At 39.3% G+C, this 18,725-nt stretch overlaps 1 protein-coding gene across 1 annotated transcript in view; it reads right to left on the bottom strand.

Annotated features, from left to right (window-relative positions):
* LOC143803787 (uncharacterized) overlaps positions 1 to 16,332 on the bottom strand; it is a 29,595-nt gene extending 13,263 nt beyond the window's left edge. Inside the window, exons 1-6 of the mRNA XM_077281554.1 lie at positions 16,097 to 16,332; positions 9,649 to 13,536; positions 9,447 to 9,515; positions 8,850 to 8,926; positions 8,290 to 8,501; positions 6,872 to 7,046 (exon numbers count right to left, since the gene is read on the bottom strand). Coding sequence (XP_077137669.1) covers positions 6,872 to 7,046; positions 8,290 to 8,501; positions 8,850 to 8,926; positions 9,447 to 9,515; positions 9,649 to 13,536; positions 16,097 to 16,157 — 4,482 coding nt within the window. The 5' untranslated portion in view covers positions 16,158 to 16,332. The remainder of the gene's footprint in view (positions 1 to 6,871; positions 7,047 to 8,289; positions 8,502 to 8,849; positions 8,927 to 9,446; positions 9,516 to 9,648; positions 13,537 to 16,096) is intronic.
* Between the last annotated feature and the right edge of the window lie 2,393 nt (positions 16,333 to 18,725).

Raw genomic sequence — 18,725 nt, 5'->3', positions numbered from 1 at the left:
GGAGAGAGTGCTTTTCTAGGCTTGTGTGCACAGAATAATGAATCAGAGGTCTGTAGCGTTGAACCTGGAGCTGAAGCTGAGCCATCATACAAACAGCCCTTCTAAATGTTAAAGGGAACCTGTTACCATCAAAATCGATGATAAGCTAAGCCCACCAGCATCAGGGGTTTATCTACAGCATTCTGGAATGCTGTAGATAAGCCCCCGATGTATCCTGAAAGATGAGAAAAAGAGGTTATTTTATAATCACCAAGGGGCGGTTGTTGTGAATTCCGTTCTCGGGCTCCCTCCTGTGGTCATGAGTGGTACTTTGTGAGTTCTGTTCTTGGGCTCCCTCTGGTGGCTTTGAGTGTTACGGCTGGTCTTAGCTGGGCCCCAGCTGCCTCGTTTTCTGCTATGCTGGCTGACTATTTAACTCCACCTGGACCTTTACTTGTTGCCTGCTGTCGTTGTATTCAGTACTGGTTCAGATCTCTCTGGGACTTCCCTTGTGACCTGTCTCCTCTTGGAGAAGCTAAGTTCATGCTAGTTCATTTTTGCTCTTTGCTTTTTTGAATATGTTTCTCAGTATATGATGTGTTCAGTCCAGCTTGCTTATATGCTATTTTCCTGCTAGCTGGAAGCTCTGGGGTGCGGAGTTGCGCCCCTCACATCGTGAGTCGGTGTGGGGGTCTTTTTGTATTCTCTGGTTAATTTTTGTAGTATTTTATACTGACCGCACAGATTCCTTGCTATCTTCTGACTATTTAGTAATTAGCGGGCCTCATTTGCTAAAACCTGTTTTCATTTCTATGTTTGTGTTTTCCCCTTAACTCACCGTTATTATTTGTGGGGGACTGTCTACACTTTTGGGGAAACTTCTCTGAGGCAAATGAGGCTTTGTTTCTCTCTAGGGATAGCTAGTTCTCAGGCTGTGATGAGGCGTCTAGGCAGAGTCAGGAACGCTCCATGGCTGCCTATAGTGTGTGTTGATAGGATCAGGATTGCGGTCAGTAAAGTTTCCACATTCCCAGGGCTTGTCCTTTATTTATAGTTTACCTATCAGGTCATTTCTTGTGTCCTAACCACCAGGACCATAACAGGTGGTCCCGCTGCGGTGCGGTCCGATGGGCATCGCGGTCCGATGGGCGTCACGGTCCGGGGCCTCCCATCTTATGATGACGTCCTCTTCTTGTCTTCACGCTGCGGCTCCAGCGCATGCGTACTTTGTCTGCCCTTTTGAGGGCAGAGCAAAGTACTGGAGCACGCAGACATCAGGAAAGTTCATAGAGGCCCAGCACCTGCGCACTGCAGTACTTTGAAGGCTGCCGGAGTGTTATATATCACAACAATGTACCTCACACCACGGAATACTGCATGGCTAAGAAATTTAACCCAGAAAAATGTCTAAATGCATTTTTAGAGAGATAGATATCACAGTAATATATCCCAGATGAGGCAATACTATATACGGTAGGTGAGAAATTTAACCCAGCAACATTTTTAAACTTTTTTGGAAATGTTAGATATTACAGAACTGTACCTCACACCATGAAAAACTGTATTGCTGAGAAATGTAACCTAGAATGTTTATTACCGCGTTTTTGGAGTGTTAGATATCGCATAAAAATGTACCCAAGAGCACGGAATATTCTATGGGTAAGTAATTTAGTCCAGAAAAAAATGTAAACAGTTTTTGGAGTGTTATATAACACCAAATGTACCAGAAAGCACGTTATACTCAATGGATCACACAATATATAAAAAAATTTTACAAAAAAAGCTGCAGGTAATTATATTAAAAGGTGCTGCACAGCCCTAATACCTGTCTACAGACTGGATTCTGTCCCTGCGTCTGCAACTGTTTCTCCCTCTCTAGACTAAATGCAGAATGTATGTGATACAAGAGAAAAGCAAACTATTAAAGGGAACCTGTCACCCCCAAAATTGACGATGAGCTAAGCCCACCAGCATCAGGGGCTTATCTACAGCATTCTGGAATGCTGTAGATAAGCCCCCGATGTATCCTGAAAGATAAGAAAAAGAGGTTAGATTATACTCACCCAGGGGCGGTCCCGCTGCGATTGGCATCGCGGTTCAGGGCCTCCCACTTTTTTATGATGACGTCCTCTTCTTGTCTTCACACTTTGGCTCCGGTGCAGGCGTACTTTGTCTGCCCTGTTGAGGGCAGAGCAAAGTACTGCAGTGAAGGCTGCCGGAAAGAAGCCGAGGGTGAGTATATTCCTATTAGGTATATACTCACCCTCGGATGCGCCCTGCTTCTTTCTGGCAGCCTTCCTTCTTAAGAATGAGCGCGTTCAGGGCCTTAGATGACGTCACGGCTTGTGATTGGTCGCGGCGGCCCACGTGACCGCTCAGCGACCAATCACAAGCCGTGACGTAATTCTCATGTCCTAAATTCCTAGAATGAGGAATTTAGGACCTGAGAATTATGTCACGGCTTGTGATTGGTCGCTGAGCGGTCACGTGGGCGGCCGCGACCAATCACAAGCCGTGACATCATCAAAAGGTCTTTCAATCGCCATTCTTAGGAACGGAAGATGCCGGTTACCAGCGGCGATGTCCAGGCTGCGTCGGAGAGGTGAGTATATCAATATTTTTTATTTTAATTCTTTGTTTTACACTTAAATGTGGATTCCGATACCGATTTCCGATATCGCAAACATATCGGAATTCGGTATCGGAATTCCGATACCAGATTTAGAAGATTGCCGACCTCATGGCCGACTCCACACAGGGGTCGGGTCGGGTTTCATGAAACCCGACTTTGCCAAAAGTCGGCGACTTCTGAAAATGGCCGACCCGTTTCGCTCAACCCTACTCAAGATATCTGTAGAAGGGGACAAAGGATTGACTCCCTTTTTTATCTACACTGTGGAAACTTATATATCAGTTGGAATCCCTTAGGGTACATAGTTATATCCCATAAGCTCATATGAAAACGACCATCTTATTCATATATCATCAGAGAATGACAATATTTGTACCCAATCTGGCTGTCACTAGTAAAGTATTGCAGTGTGATACGTCAAACGCTATGAGTATTATTAAACCAATGTTCACTAATAATCCCTGTTGATATACCAATTTTCAATCTCATACATGGAAATATCTTAATCATGAAAAACGGAACAATCTCACCCAGTTACGTTCAGCCCAGTCTCTGTTCCAAGCTTGTCAATGGGTGCTGGTTGTCCAAAGGAGGGGGGGAGAACGTTTCACTGCAACACAATGCCCCACCAGGACGACTTCCAGGCTACCCTCATCAGATAGACCCCAGTATACTACCAATGCGTTTCATCTTTCAAATTATCAGGGGAGGTTAAAAGAAAGTTGAGGGGGTTTCTTTATGCTGAGATCCAGGAAAACTGCCTCCTCTATGCCCCATATTGTCCGGTCTGTGGTCATATGTAATACTGGTGCTTAAATAGACCACCGTTGTACCCTTTTCTTTTTAAACCTCCCTTCCATGGATGACGACACTCCCTGATGATGGCAGACACCGAAACGCGCGTCAGAGTAGGCACATCCTTGTGACATTCCTTGCTGGCACTTATTCAGGTATATCCAACATTAACAACATATATTCATTTATATGAGCAGCAAATATATTAACATTTGATATGAGCATTTCTATCCATTATCATGAGCAGCTATGATTTCAACTCATTCAATTTCAATTAGAAACTGCCTACTATAGTTATTCATAAACTATAGCACTTTAATAATCATATTAGAGCCTATATATAATTGTATCCATTCATCTGGTAATTATGCACTGCAGCACCTTATTAGCACAATTAGAGTGTACACACAGCTGTATTTATTTGTGGGTCAATACCATGATACTTATCCATTGTACTTTTATACATATCCCACACTTCTCCCCTATACATGGTATTTCCAGCACTAAAGGTGTTTGTTCTGCAACCTGTATGAGTATATATTTGTTTTGGATACCTGTCAGCTATTCATTTATTTACTGGTATGTATTTATTTATTTCATACCTATTGATTTTTTTATGTTTTGGAATTTTTCAATATATGCTTGTCACTTGTATCAGCTTTTTATTCTGTTTGTTTTTGCTACCCTTGCACACCAAAATTGTTGATCAATAAAATATTGTACTTGTTCACCATAACTTTCGACCTTATTTGTCATTTTTTTTTCTTCATGCAATTTTTCCCAGTAGGTCACTTTATATTTTAGTCCACACATACACTTATATTGGGAGACTTCTCATTACATTTGGGTTGGTATTAGTCACCATATGTGCGCTGCTCATAAAAATAAAGGGAACACAAACATCACAATGTAACTCCAAGTCAATCACACTTCTGTGAAATCAACCTGTCTAGTTATGAAGCAACACTGATTGTGAATCAATTTCTCCTGCTGTTGTTCAAATGGAACAGACAACAGGTAGAAATTACAGGCAATTAGCAAGATGACCCCTACAGTGGTTCTGCAGGGGGTGACAACAAACCATTTCTCTGTTCTCATCCATGTTGGCTGTTGTTTTGGTCACTTTTGCATTTTGTCATTGCTCTCACCCCTAAAAGTACAGTAGCATGAGGCAGAAATTGCTCAGGTAGTGCAGCTCATCCAGGATGGCACATCAATTCAAGCTGTGGCAAAAAGGGTAGCTGTGACTGTCACACAATGTCCAGGGCATGGAGCAGATACCAGGAGACAGGCCAGTATACTAGGATACATGGAGTGGGCCTTAGGAGGGCAACAACCAAGCAGCAGGAACACTACCTCCTCCTTTATGCAAGGAGGAACAGGAGGAGAAGTGCCTGAGCCCTGCAAAAATGACTTTCAAGGAGGCCACTAACATCCATGTGTCTGTGCTTACAGTCAAACACCGTGAAGGGCAAGGACATTGGCACCCTGTGCTCTTTATGGATTAGAGCATTTTCACACTGAGCACATATGACAGATGTGACAGAGTCTGGAGACGCCAAGGAGAAAGTTCTGCTTCCTGCCACATCCTCCAGCATGACCCGTTTGGCAGTGACTCAGTAATGATGTGGGTAGTCATTTCTTTGCAGGGCCACAAAGCAGTCCATGTGCTACCCATAGGTACCATGACTGCCATTAGGTACAGGGATGAGATTCTCAGACCCATTGTGAAACCAACCATTGTGATGCATGAGAATACTAGGCCTCATGAGGCTGAAGTGTCAGAAGTTCCTCCATGATGAAGGCATTGATGCTAATGACTGGCCTGCCCATTTCCCAGACCTGAATCCAATCAAGCACATCTGGAACATCATGTCTCATTCCATCCACTAACACCATGTTGCACCAGACTGTCTATGAGTTGACTGATGTTTTAATCCAGGTCTGGGAGGAAATCCCTCTGGAAACCATCCGCCGCCTCATCAGGAGCATGCCCAGGTGTTGTAGGGAGGTCATACAGGCACGTGGAGTTCACACACACTACTGAGCATCATTTCTTTCCTTGTCTTGAGGCATTTCCACTAAAGTTGGATCAAACTGTAATTTGATTTTCCACTTTGATTTTGAGCATCATTCCAAATCCAGACCTCCATCGGATATTAATTTTGATTTACATTGATCATTTTTATGTTTTATTGTTCTCAACACATTCCACTATTCTTCAATGTTTCTTAATCTCTGCAGCTAAGCATTTCCGACCACCACAACCACCACGAACAGATGATTGCCGAGGGTGCTATGCATTGCACCCCCACTGACTAGACATTGGACTATAATAAGGAAAGGTTATCATCAATTTTAAAGTCACCGACAACCGCTTTAAAAGCTAGAAATTTCACTCCATTGTTTAAATAGGGAAAACCATTCATAAACTTGTGTTTTACCCAGGGGAGCTTCCTTTTAGGTCATAGTGTAACAACCATTTACGATTCTTTTTACCCCAAAAGGTAACAAAATTTTGTAGTTAAACATTGATAGGGTGAATCAATAATGGCAAAATAGGTGAAAGATTGATCAACTCAATGGAGCAAAAAGAAGCACCCTGCTCTCCAGAAAATTACTCTTGTTTCTTTTGTCTTCCCCCTAATACAATTCATCTCACACAAAAACAAGCTGTGTCAATGGAATAATAAAAAAAAATTATATTTTTTGAAGGCAACAATGGATCAAAATGAGAAAAAAAAATCGCCTGCTCTTTAAGAAATTGATTTAGAAAAAGAGAGAGGGAAAGTCTTTACACAAAAGGAGTTTTACAAACAGCATTGAACTCATGTTTAGATGCATGTTTCCTCTAATCCTTATATCTCTGACTAAACGGCGACACCTAAATGAATCACATCTTAAATAATCATATGTCATGTCATAATAACTTTGGCTCCTTCCAGAACAAAAAATTTCCATATGCCTTATTAAAAAAAAAAAATGCAAATGGATATAGAGTATAATGTCGGACCCGTGGTCTACAATTAGTGGCGCATAGTGGCTCCATCCAACTCAGAACTTTCATATGATTTTTTACAATTCTTTCTGTACTTTATACTAGTGTATGATGAGACATTCTGATAAATGAAGATCAATAATTTATTTAATTTTTAATAAATTCATGTATAAAATGATGACAAAAACAACAACAAATAATGCTTAAGCCAACTTTATATCTGTGTGCACATAAAATATAAAACAGCAAATTTAATAAATATAAATTAATATATATATACAAATGTACAATACAGTAAGCAAAACCTATAAATCCCATTCCAAAATATTATTAGTGGTGCAAATAAAATTACGGCAATTAACAGAGGCGTAACTTGAAGTTTAGGGCCTTTGATGCAAATACAGGGTCCCCCATCTATTATTTGCTTATTTGCTTTTTGTAATACGTATGTGGAAGCAGTAACCCACCTCAGTCAGTGATTGGCTGAACAGTGGAGATGGGTGAATCTGATGAAATTCGTATTTGCTTGAGTTCTTTCGAATTAGGTTGTGAAATTTAATCAAACCTAATTTATTTGATGTGAATCGAATTTGACACTTAAAGATGCTTATTACGCTCTGAGATCTCTCCAGTACACAAATTCTAATAAAAATAGGTTTAAAAACATAAATGTAACACCTCCGTCCCATCATGCAGCTTTACCCGGTCACTCTTCCTGTCTCATTGATGTCTCAAGACATAATAAGGCCTCAAAACATCATGATGTCGCATAAAATCTTGTCACTGCTTCATTACTTGACTAAGCCTCACACAACATCATGTTTTGTGGTGCCCAACAATAGCAAGATGTTGGAAGGTCTCGTTAGCGCCCGAAGAACTGAGGAGTCTGGAAGAATAGAGGTGACCAGACTAGGCCCCACACAACTCTATCACGTAAACCACCTTTGGACGTTAGACTCTTTACATTATGAGGTCTTGCCAGCACAAGATAAGAGTGATAAGAGCCAGGGGGATCTGAACGGTGGGATAGGTGATGGCCGGGGAATGGTGAGTATTACAATCATTATTTTTTACCTCTTCATGGCCCTAAAAAGCATTCAGCATTGATGGCCAGCCACCATTTTGCTGGATTTGAGTGAATCAGATCACATATGAATCTAAATCTGGAGACTCCAATTTTTTATATGAAATTTGAAGTGAATTTGACTTGCTTCACACCAATTTCCTTATCTCTACCAAGTAGGCATTTCTTGCCATTCCTGGTGTGTCTAAAACAGGTACCAGAAGCACAAAGCCGTGGGTATTGGGTAGTGTCAGAACAGGAACTAAGTAGGGCAAATGCCCAAGGTATAAACATCTTTGTCTTCTTATTTTTTATTAAAGCAGTCTGCGCCATTTTCATAATAATTGATATTCCTTCTATTCATATACAGCAAGGTCCCAGTTCTCATCTCATTCAGATGTTACTTGGGCACATGATACCTACCAACTCATAACTTAATGCATGGCCCAATGGCAGCTAATTATCTTACACAGAACAACCTAGTGGTAGAAACATTCAAAAATACTTGAAAGCCTGATGCATAGGATTGGAAGTGGAATGCATCCCAAAAAAGAGTAAAATGTAAACCATTGATGATAAAGGAGTTCTCTTGAACTCTTGCCCTTTTTGGCCTGTGGAACCTTTCCGCTCTTGACCTTACACTGCCAACTATATATTGCATGCAAATATAACTGTCCTAGAAATCTTCCACTTAAATAAAATACTGTTTATGCTATACATTATCTTATTGTTCCATGTATGCATTACAATGCTAAAAACTTTGTCCATGAAAACTTTTTGACTGTCCAGGTACATGACTTTGTGTTTACACCAGCAAGTTACTTGTGATGTTGCCCTTTCTGGGATTGGCTATGTTCTTGGTAACGGTCTCCTCTTGAGGCTGATGGTCTTCTCTGATGTTCTGTTAACTCTAGTCCTTTTTCGGCATCTGTCGCTAAAGATGGTCTAGCAGAATTTACCCAACCGTAATGAGTGAAGTAGTTGGGGTAACTAGCTACAGCATAGGCAGAAGAAGCACGGCAACTTGCAAATATCTGCAGGAAAAAGAATAACTGCTTGTAAAATCTGAAAATATATATTGTACTGTCAAGTGTACTATTATCATAGAGTGTCCAACTGTTGCCATTCTCATGATCACTAGAATTGGGGTTCCAAGTTAAAAACAGACAAAAACAAGAATGAGCACTATACTGTGTGATACTGAAATTGATAGTTTTGATCACCTAAAGAACTGTATGTAGTAAGAGCACATGGTCAGCCAAAACTTCATACAATTAAACCCCCCCAATTCTAGTAATGGTAAGAGTCTAGGTGGTCATATCCCCCATGCCATACCCCTTCGATACATAGAAAACACCTTTAACACATAAAGAGATACTTACCCCACATAATAGACATGCAATAAGGGCTGCACCCAATACGGCTGCCAGTCCAAGAAGAATAATTCCCCAGTATGGAACTACAAAGCAAAAAACATTTTGTAATGCAACTTTGTACATGAGAAAGTCAGTATGCCAATTCTATATAATGATAGAGCATTGTGTTTGACCACTAGAACATTTACAGTAGGCTGACACTTCTTGTTCTCGGCAGCTCACATGTCAGCTTTGCCAAAAAGACTGGGACAGAATGAACTGAGTCATCAGGTTACGATTCGAGGGGGTGGGATAATTCAGTGTCTACTCTACTATACTGCTGGAGGAGTAGATAAGGTATGAAAATGTCACTATATACTATACATCCAGATCTGTAGCCTCTGTGCTTTATGCGAATGCTCACTCACTATAATGATCTATGTAATTTCTTTGTCAATTAGCTTCTGTTAATTTTAACTATTGCAAAGCACACCCATCCTGCTACGTTCATTCATATCTGCAGTATGGTTGACCACCGTTATTTCTCTTCAACAGATTTACATCCAAATACTGGAACTAAAATCAAATATATCAAAGACATTTTTTTACATACTAAAGACTTACTTGCAGATTGGTCTGAGGTTGTTTGGGTCGAAGTGATACTACTTTGAGTTGATGAGCCTTTATTGGTTGCTATGGAAATTAAATAAATGCATATTTTAAAATACTTTAACAATTAAGACATTGCTTAATTTGCTGACTATAGAGTTTGCAATTAAATGGATTTTTTATGCTATATGCACATACAATACTTTTGGCAACTTACTCGTGACTGTTGTAGAAGAAATTGAGGCTGTGTTGGATCCAGGATTAGAACTTGAGGCTGAAGACATATTCACTGTTGAGCTTGACTCAGTTGATCCTGATGTCACAGTAGTACCACTATTGGTGCTTGTGTTGCCATTTGGACCTATATTAGATGGCACAGTGGTAGAAGCAGGAAGGGATGTGATTGTAGAGCTTCCCGTAGGAGTTATGGAAGTACTGGATCCAGACATGGTGTTGGTATTTGCTGTAGTAGTAGCAGAATCTGGTGAAATACCCTTGCTTGTAGCACTTTGGCCTGATATGGTTGAAGTACTGCTGTTAGTATTTGTACCGTGTACTGTAGAAGATGTAGTAACGGTGTTCCCACTAATCGTGGAGTCAGTAGTGCCAGAGACAGTATTTCCATTAATTGTGGAGACTGTGGTTGTAGTACTTGTCATAGTAACAGGGAGAGTGGATCCAGACACAGTGTTAGCACCTATTGTGGTCACAGTTGTAGCAGATCCTGGAGAACTGGTATTTGTGGTAGTCCCTGTATTAACAGTACTAGTACTAATTACATTACCAGTAGAAATGGTGGTTGTTCCAGTTGTGCTAATATTATTTGTGACACTTGATGTAGACAAGGTACTGCTGGTTGTATCAGTTCTGGTTGATGCTGTAGTGGCAGTGGTACCATTACTTGTTTCCATAGAAGAGCTACTGGTTGATACTGTTGATACTTTATTTGGCGTTGTATCTGTACCAGTTGAGGGTCCATTTGAAACGGAAGCTGAAGAAAGTGATGTGCTAGATGCACTGGGACCAGTTGTACTAGTAATCGGTATTGCTGATGCAGAGGATAATATGGTTGTGGAAGCAGTTAAAATGGGTAGCGTGGTAGATGTGGCATTTGCAGACCCACCGGAAATAGGTTGAATAGAAATGGATGTTGAAGAAGGTAAACTTGTACTAGATGATGAACTAGTTGAAGCAGGAGTTGAATCAGTGCTTGATAATGTGGCTGTAGATTCACTAGTATTAAGCGGAGTTGTAATAGAGTTTAAAGTAGTTGATCCACTACTTGTTAGTGTGGTTGAACTAGTTGCTGTTTCAGTGGAAGTTATTAAAGATGTTGAAGCAGTTGAACTTGATGAAGAATTAGATGTGGTTGGTGTTGTCACAGCAATTGTTGATACAGTGGTTGAAGATTGAGTTGAAGTATTGGTTGCTGAAGTACTTGTGTCTTTACTTGTTGGCATATTGGTAGTTGCTGAGGAAACATGTGAAGTAGGGGATATTATACCAGTGCTTGATGCTGTGGTTGTAGGTTGAGTTGCAATGTTTGCTGCGGAAGCATTTGAAATAGTACTTCCTGGTGTGGTAGTACTTGTTGAAGAACCAACTGTTGTAGGGGTTGTTACACCTGTAGTTGATGTTGCAGTTGAAGGTTGAGTAGAAGCAGTTGTTGTTGATGCAGCTGTACCAGAGCTTGGTGGTTCTGCACTTGCTGAAGAACTAGCTGAAGTAGTGGTTGTTGACACAGTGATTGAAGGTTGAGTAGTAACGTCTCTTAAAGCAGTTGAACCATTACTTATTGGTGTTGTGGTACTTATTGATGACCCAACTGAAGTAGGGGTTGTTACGCTTGTGGATGATGTTGGGTTTGAAGGTTGAGTAGTAATAGTTGTTGAAGCAGTTATATCAGTACTTGCTGGTGTGGTTGTACTTGCTGAAGAACTAGTTGAAGTAGTGGTTGTTGACACAGTGGTTGAAGGTTGAGTAGTAATGGTTGTTGAAGCAGTTGTATCAGTACTTATTGGTGTGGTGGTACTTGTTGAAGAACCAACTGTTGTAGGGGTTGTTACGCCTGTGGTTGATGTTGCAGTTGATGGTTGAGTAGTAATAGTTGTTGAAGCAGTTGTATCAGTACTTGTTGGTGTGGTTGTACCTGCTGAAGAAATAGCTGAAGTAGTGGTTGTTGACACAGTGGTTGAAGGTTGAGTAGTAATGGTTGTTGTAGAAGCAGTTGTATCAGTACTTATTGGTGTGGTGGTACTTGTTGAAGAACCAACTGTTGTAGGGGTTGTTACACCTGTGGTTGATGTTGCAGTTGATGGTTGAGTAGTAATAGTTGTTGAAGCAGTTGTATCAGTACTTGTTGGTGTGGTTGTACTTGCTGAAGAACTAGATGAAGTAGTGGTTGTTGACACAGTGGTTGAACGTTGAGTAGTAATGGTTGTTGTAGAAGCAGTTGTATCAGTACTTATTGGTGTGGTGGTACTTGTTGAAGAACCAACTGTTGTAGGGGTTGTTACACCTGTGGTTGATGTTGCAGTTGATGGTTGAGTAGTAATAGTTGTTGAAGCAGTTGTATCAGTACTTGTTGGTGTGGTGGTAGTTGCTGAAGAACTAGCTGAAGTAGTGGTTGTTGACACAGTGCTTGAAGGTTGGGTAGTAATGGTTGTTGTAGAAGCAGTTGTACCAGTACTTATTGGTGTGGTGGTACCTGGTGAAGAACCAGCTGTTGTAGGGGTTGTTACACCTGTGGTTGATGTTGCAGTTGAAGGTTGAGTAGTATTAGTTGTTGAAGCAGTTGTATCAGTACTTGTTGGTGTGGTTGTGCTTGCTGAAGAACTAGTTGAAGTAGTAGTTGTTGACACAGTGGTTGAAGGTTGAGTAGTAATGGTTGTTGAAGCAGTTGTATCAGTACTTATTGGTGTGGTGGTACTTGTTGAAGAACCAACTGTTGTAGGGGTTGTTACACCTGTGGTTGATGTTGCAGTTGATTGCTGAGTAGTAATAGTTGTTGAAGCAGTTGTATCAGTACTTGTTGGTGTGGTTGTACTTGCTGAAGAACTAGCTGAAGTAGTGGTTGTTGACACAGTGGTTGAAGGTTGAGTAGTAATGGTTGTTGTAGAAGCAGTTGTATCAGTACTTATTGGTGTGGTGGTACTTGTTGAAGAACCAGCTGTTGTAGGGGTTGTTACACCTGTGGTTGATGTTGCAGTTGAAGGTTGAGTAGTAATAGTTGTTGAAGAAGTTGTATCAGTAGTTGTTGGTGTGGTTGTACTTGCTGAAGAACTAGCTGAAGTAGTGGTTGTTGACACAGTGGTTGAAGGTTGAGTAGTAATGGTTGTTGTAGAAGCAGTTGTATCAGTACTTATTGGTGTGGTGGTACTTGTTGAAGAACCAGCTGTTGTAGGGGTTGTTACACCTGTGGTTGATGTTGCAGTTGAAGGTTGAGTAGTAATAGTTGTTGAAGCAGTTGTATCAGTAGTTGTTGGTGTGGTTGTACTTGCTGAAGAACTAGCTGAAGTAGTGGTTGTTGACACAGTGGTCGAAGGTTGAGTAGTAATGGTTGTTGTAGTAGTAGTTGTTTCAGTACTTATTGGTGTGGTGGTACTTGTTGAAGAACCAACTGTTGTAGGGGTTGTTACACCTGTGGTTGATGTTGCAGTTGAAGGTTGAGTAGTAATAGTTGTTGAAGCAGTTGTATCAGTAGTTGTTGGTGTGGTTGTACTTGCTGAAGAACTAGCTGAAGTAGTGGTTGTTGACACAGTGCTTGAAGGTTGAGTAGTAATGGTTGTTGTAGAAGCAGTTGTATCAGTACTTATTGGTGTGGTGGTACTTGTTGAAGAACCAACTGTTGTAGGGGTTGTTACGCCTGTGGTTGATGTTCCAGTTGAAGATTGAGTAGTAATAGTTGTTGTTGAAGCAGTTGTATCAGTACTTACTGGTGAGGTTGTACTTGCAGAAGAACTAGCTGAAGTAGTGGTTGTTACAACAGTGGTTGGTGTACTAGTGGATGTTTGCGTGGTAGCGGTTAATGCTGGAGCAGTTGAAGAACTGGAGGCAATAGTTGCTGTAGTAGTTGCCGTTGATTCAATAGTCGTAGTTGTACTGACTGTGAAGGAAAAAAACATAGAATTAGTAAGATATTGTAACATATTAAAAGAAAACAATGAAGACATCATATATGTCAACAATATAAGAGAGTCAAATTGTGAAATATGTCTTCTTTTATTCATTTTGTATTAAACTTCCCCACATTCATAATTGAGTCTGATTGCACTCTGTCTTTTTTTGTGAACAGTAGTAGTAATTTACCTATGACTGAAGCACTGGGTGTGACAGTGAGACAAATGTAAAATTGGCAAGATAGCACAGGTGTGGCTGTGATGTTCATCCAAATGTAACTGGGAGAATTTTTTGTTCTACATAATGAGCAGGTGATAGACAGAGAAAGAAAATAGCTTGTTAAATATCCAGAGCTTAAGCCTCACACAGAAGAAAAAAGAAATACATAACTGTAAGAATGGGATTGAGGCGAGCATAGCAGTTTGTTAAGCTTCAGTTTTAGAACCAAATACATGCATTTATAACCCATTATTCTCACAGGTGGACATTGGTGCGAGTCTGACCAAGGATACCCCAACCATTGCTGAAAACAAGGGATCTAAAATCTTTGATCTTTGTAGAGAGATATGAAGCAGAATATCTCAAAGAAACAAATGAAATTGTTGAAAAATAAAAAGTGGGACTAATTCTGCTGCTCTCATTCATGTCTATGGAAAAGTACTCTAATCCTAATTCTAATCCCCGAGAACAGGGATTTCGGGTCCCTTATTTTTTGCAAGGGTCAAAAGGATGGAACAACGCCTGACTTACTGCAGTGACCTGTCTGCATGACATAAGAAGAAGATGGAAAAGGTAAAATAAATATATTCCTTTACATTAGTTGTCTTGGCACCTAGGAGACAAGGTGAAAATTTCAGTATTCAGCAATATAAGATTGTGTGGGGTTTTCATCCTCATTTTCAATATCCGAAAGTTTTATGTTAAAATCAAGGTAGGAAAGTTTTATCACTACTCCTGGTAGAAACTGTCACCCTGGAAATTGAAAATATGACTTCCTAACTATGACCATGAAGGAAATACCCACATATTTACCCAACTAATATAACAATCACTCCTGATTATCTTGATATCATGTCATCTAAAACTGGAACACTTATAAAGGATGCTAGTCTAATATTATTAGCAGAACATACATCACGAGTAAGGTAGCAGAAGGAGATGAAGGGTGATGTGCGGCAGCCTTGAGAGATTTTAGGGATGAGATTGATTCATTTACAGTATAGTATAGAGGAGGAGTAGCCAGTGTAATGACTGGCACAGGGAGGAGGAACCAATGTAGCAGTTGGACAAAAGATTAGCTTGTCGGATTCATTTATGATTTTTTAGAGAATGGAGAGTTTGGAGATTAGTGAGTTATACTAATAAGAATGGGACTGAATCAGAGCAACGATAAGAGATTTGACAGTTTCCATAATATGAAAAGGGTGGATTAGGGAGATGTCACTGTTCAAATCATACTGCTGCTACTTATATCAGTAATTGTGACAGCAATAATTATTATATTATTCTTAAACAGGTGGCAATTATTAAAATGAATAGTGTTGAACCTAATATTGTTACTTGCTGCTTCAATGCTATCATCATATTGTTATAACATACTACATACACTAATAGCAATAGTAATAAAAATTATTATTATTAGTAGTAGTATTAGTGGTAGTATATAAGTAACAACAAAAAAACACCATAAAAAGAGTCAAAGCTTAATGATGATAAGAATATAACGGTAAAAACAATAGTATTACTAATTATTATAATATAACATATAGTATAGTATAGTGTAGTGATAAATATAATAACCTTATAATAAAAGAAAGTAATAATATCAAAATAATTCAAGTAAAATTATTTCTAATGCTATTAATAATGATAACAGCAAGTTTCATTACATACAAATAAGAAGATAAATGTAATATTTTTTACTACTACTAAACTACTAACAATATTAATATCAATCAAAGCTTGTAATAAACAAAAGACAATATAATAAAAACTAAATCTTAATGATAAATTATACTACAACAACAACAGTTTTACTGCTACTATAACAAATAATAATAGTAATAAGAGATTAACTACCGGTACATAGTTAGACATTACATAAATATAACTTACTATTACTAGCAATTTAACCAATACTAAATCTACTAGTAAAAATAATACTAGTACCACTAATAATAATTATAATACTGCCAGTAATAATATATAGTATGTAATGTCTTGGAGCTATATAATCTAAGCAGTATGATCATGCATTGCATGGTTTCCTCATACTGTGAATATATAATTATACCCTCTTAGCCATTCTGTTATTTTTGCGTGTAATAATAATGTCTCCACCATTATAACAAGATAATTATTGGATTCATCTAAGTATTTATGGAATTCAATAAAAGAGTCAGCAAGTTATAAAACTTTTGCCAGTTTACATAAAACAAAATATTCTAATAAAATGCACAAACATTCCGATAAGTGTAGCCCAGAAACTGTAAAAAATATTAAACTTGTAATGAAAATTTGAGGATTTTCATCCAAATTTCGCTTACCTGAACAGCCAGACAATGCTGCAAGGAACAGAAGGAGAAAACAAAGCTTTAAGGTCTTCATGATGTCTCTTATTATTGCCCTTCGATATTAGTTGATATATCCTAAAACATCGGCCACAAATCAATATCTGCTGGAGGATGACTTGCAAAGGGATTTTATGTAGAGTTGGTGACAACCCATGTGTGTCATTGTTGAGAGGTGACACCCTATGATACTTCTATCAATTCTTCTGTCTAAAAAAAAAATTTATACATTTAGTTCAGGTAGGTTAGATATTCATTGTGTTGGGTCCTATGACACATTGGATAAATATGCACTTCAAAAAAAAAGTAATTGCGTGGATAGGACAGAAATGTGACGTGGTGCTCCGAGGCAGATGTTTCAGGTATGCTGAGAACACTGACATGGGAGCGCGGGTGTGTCTATCGTCACTAAAATAATTGGATCGCGTTGTAAAGTGCAAACTTTTACAAATAGTAGTGGATGGATGGTTGCTCTGGTAATACAGACTTTAACAGTACACAAAAATGAAATATCTTAGTAACTTGTGTCATTTTATACTTTTTCACATACAAGACTGATGTTTCTTTTAGTCATTCACAAACACAAACAACTTGCAGTGACACTTTCAGCTTCATATGAGCTCTGCATTTAGACTATGTGCTGGCTTCTCTTCAAGATAGCAAGTGACCTGGGGGTCCGACCGCAGGGGCCCATACTCAATTGCAGGATGAGGCACTTTTATTCCCAGTGGAATCTAGCAGCAGTGTGCATGCTTGACCACCAATCTACTAATTCTGTGTAGGGCTGCCAAGCTCAGCACCCAACTTTTTGAGTGAAAGGAGTAGAGATCAATCATGCTCTCTGTTGTTTCATCATGAATAACATAAAAGTGCCTTGTTGTGGATAAAAGTTTCCAATGTTTCCAATTAGTGCGGGTTCCTGGCAGTCAGACCCAATCAATAAGTTATCATCGATACTGTGGATAAATGATTATTTGTTTTCAGAGAGAACCTCTTTAAGAGACCAGAAACCACTTTGGCAAGGCTTAGTATTTCATAACTAACAAAAAAAGTTTCACTCAGTAGTGCAATAGCATGTAAATATGAATTATATGATATTTGAGAAGCATTACTGCTCTAGAAAATAGGAAAAAACTAAACTACTTAGCACATAATTTGACCAATTCATGTATGCCCAGCAACCAGCAAAAAGGCAATCTTCTTTGCTGGGAACCTATCTAATGTGAATTATATCCTAGTCTGAAGCCTGCATTTATGGGTAGATAGAATCCTGCTGTAATTAAAACCACCACAGGCTGATGGGTGGAGTGCTCAGGCAGAGAGTCTATGCATACAAATATCAAAAGACTGGCCGTCACTTCTCAACAGAAAACTGGTGAGTACAGGTGCAAACAAAGAGTAGCCATCTCCATATATAAGTAATAGTGTTTGGCAAACCCAAAAAGTAAAGTTTGGGGTCCATTCCAAGCACCTAATGTTTGTACATAGACTTCTTTAGAAAGTCCGTGTTACTGTTCGGGTTTGGCATACCAAGCATTGGGTATTTCCCACTCTGTCATCTGCATGACTGCGCGAGAAACACAGGCCACTCTGCTCAGCGGTAAGATCATTTTCTCCAGTCAGAGTGCCAGCAGTTGTGACTGGTTGTAAAAAGTTTACCTCCAGTCACAGAGGCGTTGGCTGATGAGAGAGTACTACTCCCATGAGCCTACACCTGCTGCTGCTAACAACAGCGAGAGCAAACGGCGGCTGATGGGAGTATTCATATAGCCTGTGCTATAAATAAATAAAATAACTAAAAATGACATGAGGTCTTTCTCTTTTTGATAACCAGCATGGCAAAACTAACAGCCGCACCTGTAAATCTCAACTGTCAACTCTATCATAGCTGATTATAAAGAATAGAAGGGTACCCATGCCGGTTTTTCAATTATTTACATAAATAACTTCAAAAAAAGTCTTAAAGTCCCCCATTTTTGTCAACCAGCCAAGCAAAATCAGATAGCTGGGGATGGTATTCTCAGACTAGTAAGGGGCCATGGATATTGCCCCCCCAGCCTAAAAAAAGCAGCCTGCAGCCAACCCAGAAAAGCTGCTTCTATTAGATGTGCCAATTCTGGAGCTTTGCCTGACTCTTCCCACTGGACCTGGTGCGGTGGCAAGTGAGGTTCATATTTGTGAGGTTGATGTCACCTTTATATTTTCAGGTGACATCAAGCCATGTAGTTAGTAGTGGAGAGGCATCTCTAAGATGCCTCTCCATTAATAACCTCATAGTCATGTTGTCAGTAAAAAAAACACCCAGAATAAAGTCCTTTTTTTTAAAGAAAAATACACACCAGTTTACAAATTTGTTTAAAAATAACAGGCACAGTTCTACTTACCTTACGCACACTCCATTGAAGCGCTGATCCCCTGTAAAAAAAAAACTTTAAATAATTATCAACAAAAATACTCACCTAACACCCATTTCATTGAAGCTAGGCTTTCCAACAAAAACAAAAAAATAAAAAACAACAATATCCCTCACCTGTCTGACATACTGTTGCATGGCATAATCCATGTCTGTTATAATTGGTTTTCAACCTGGACAGTGTCAAGATGC

This window comes from Ranitomeya variabilis, chromosome 2, assembly GCF_051348905.1.
Source record: "Ranitomeya variabilis isolate aRanVar5 chromosome 2, aRanVar5.hap1, whole genome shotgun sequence".
Taxonomy (NCBI): Eukaryota; Metazoa; Chordata; class Amphibia; order Anura; family Dendrobatidae; genus Ranitomeya; species Ranitomeya variabilis.
This window is presented reverse-complemented; position numbering and strand designations above follow the sequence as displayed.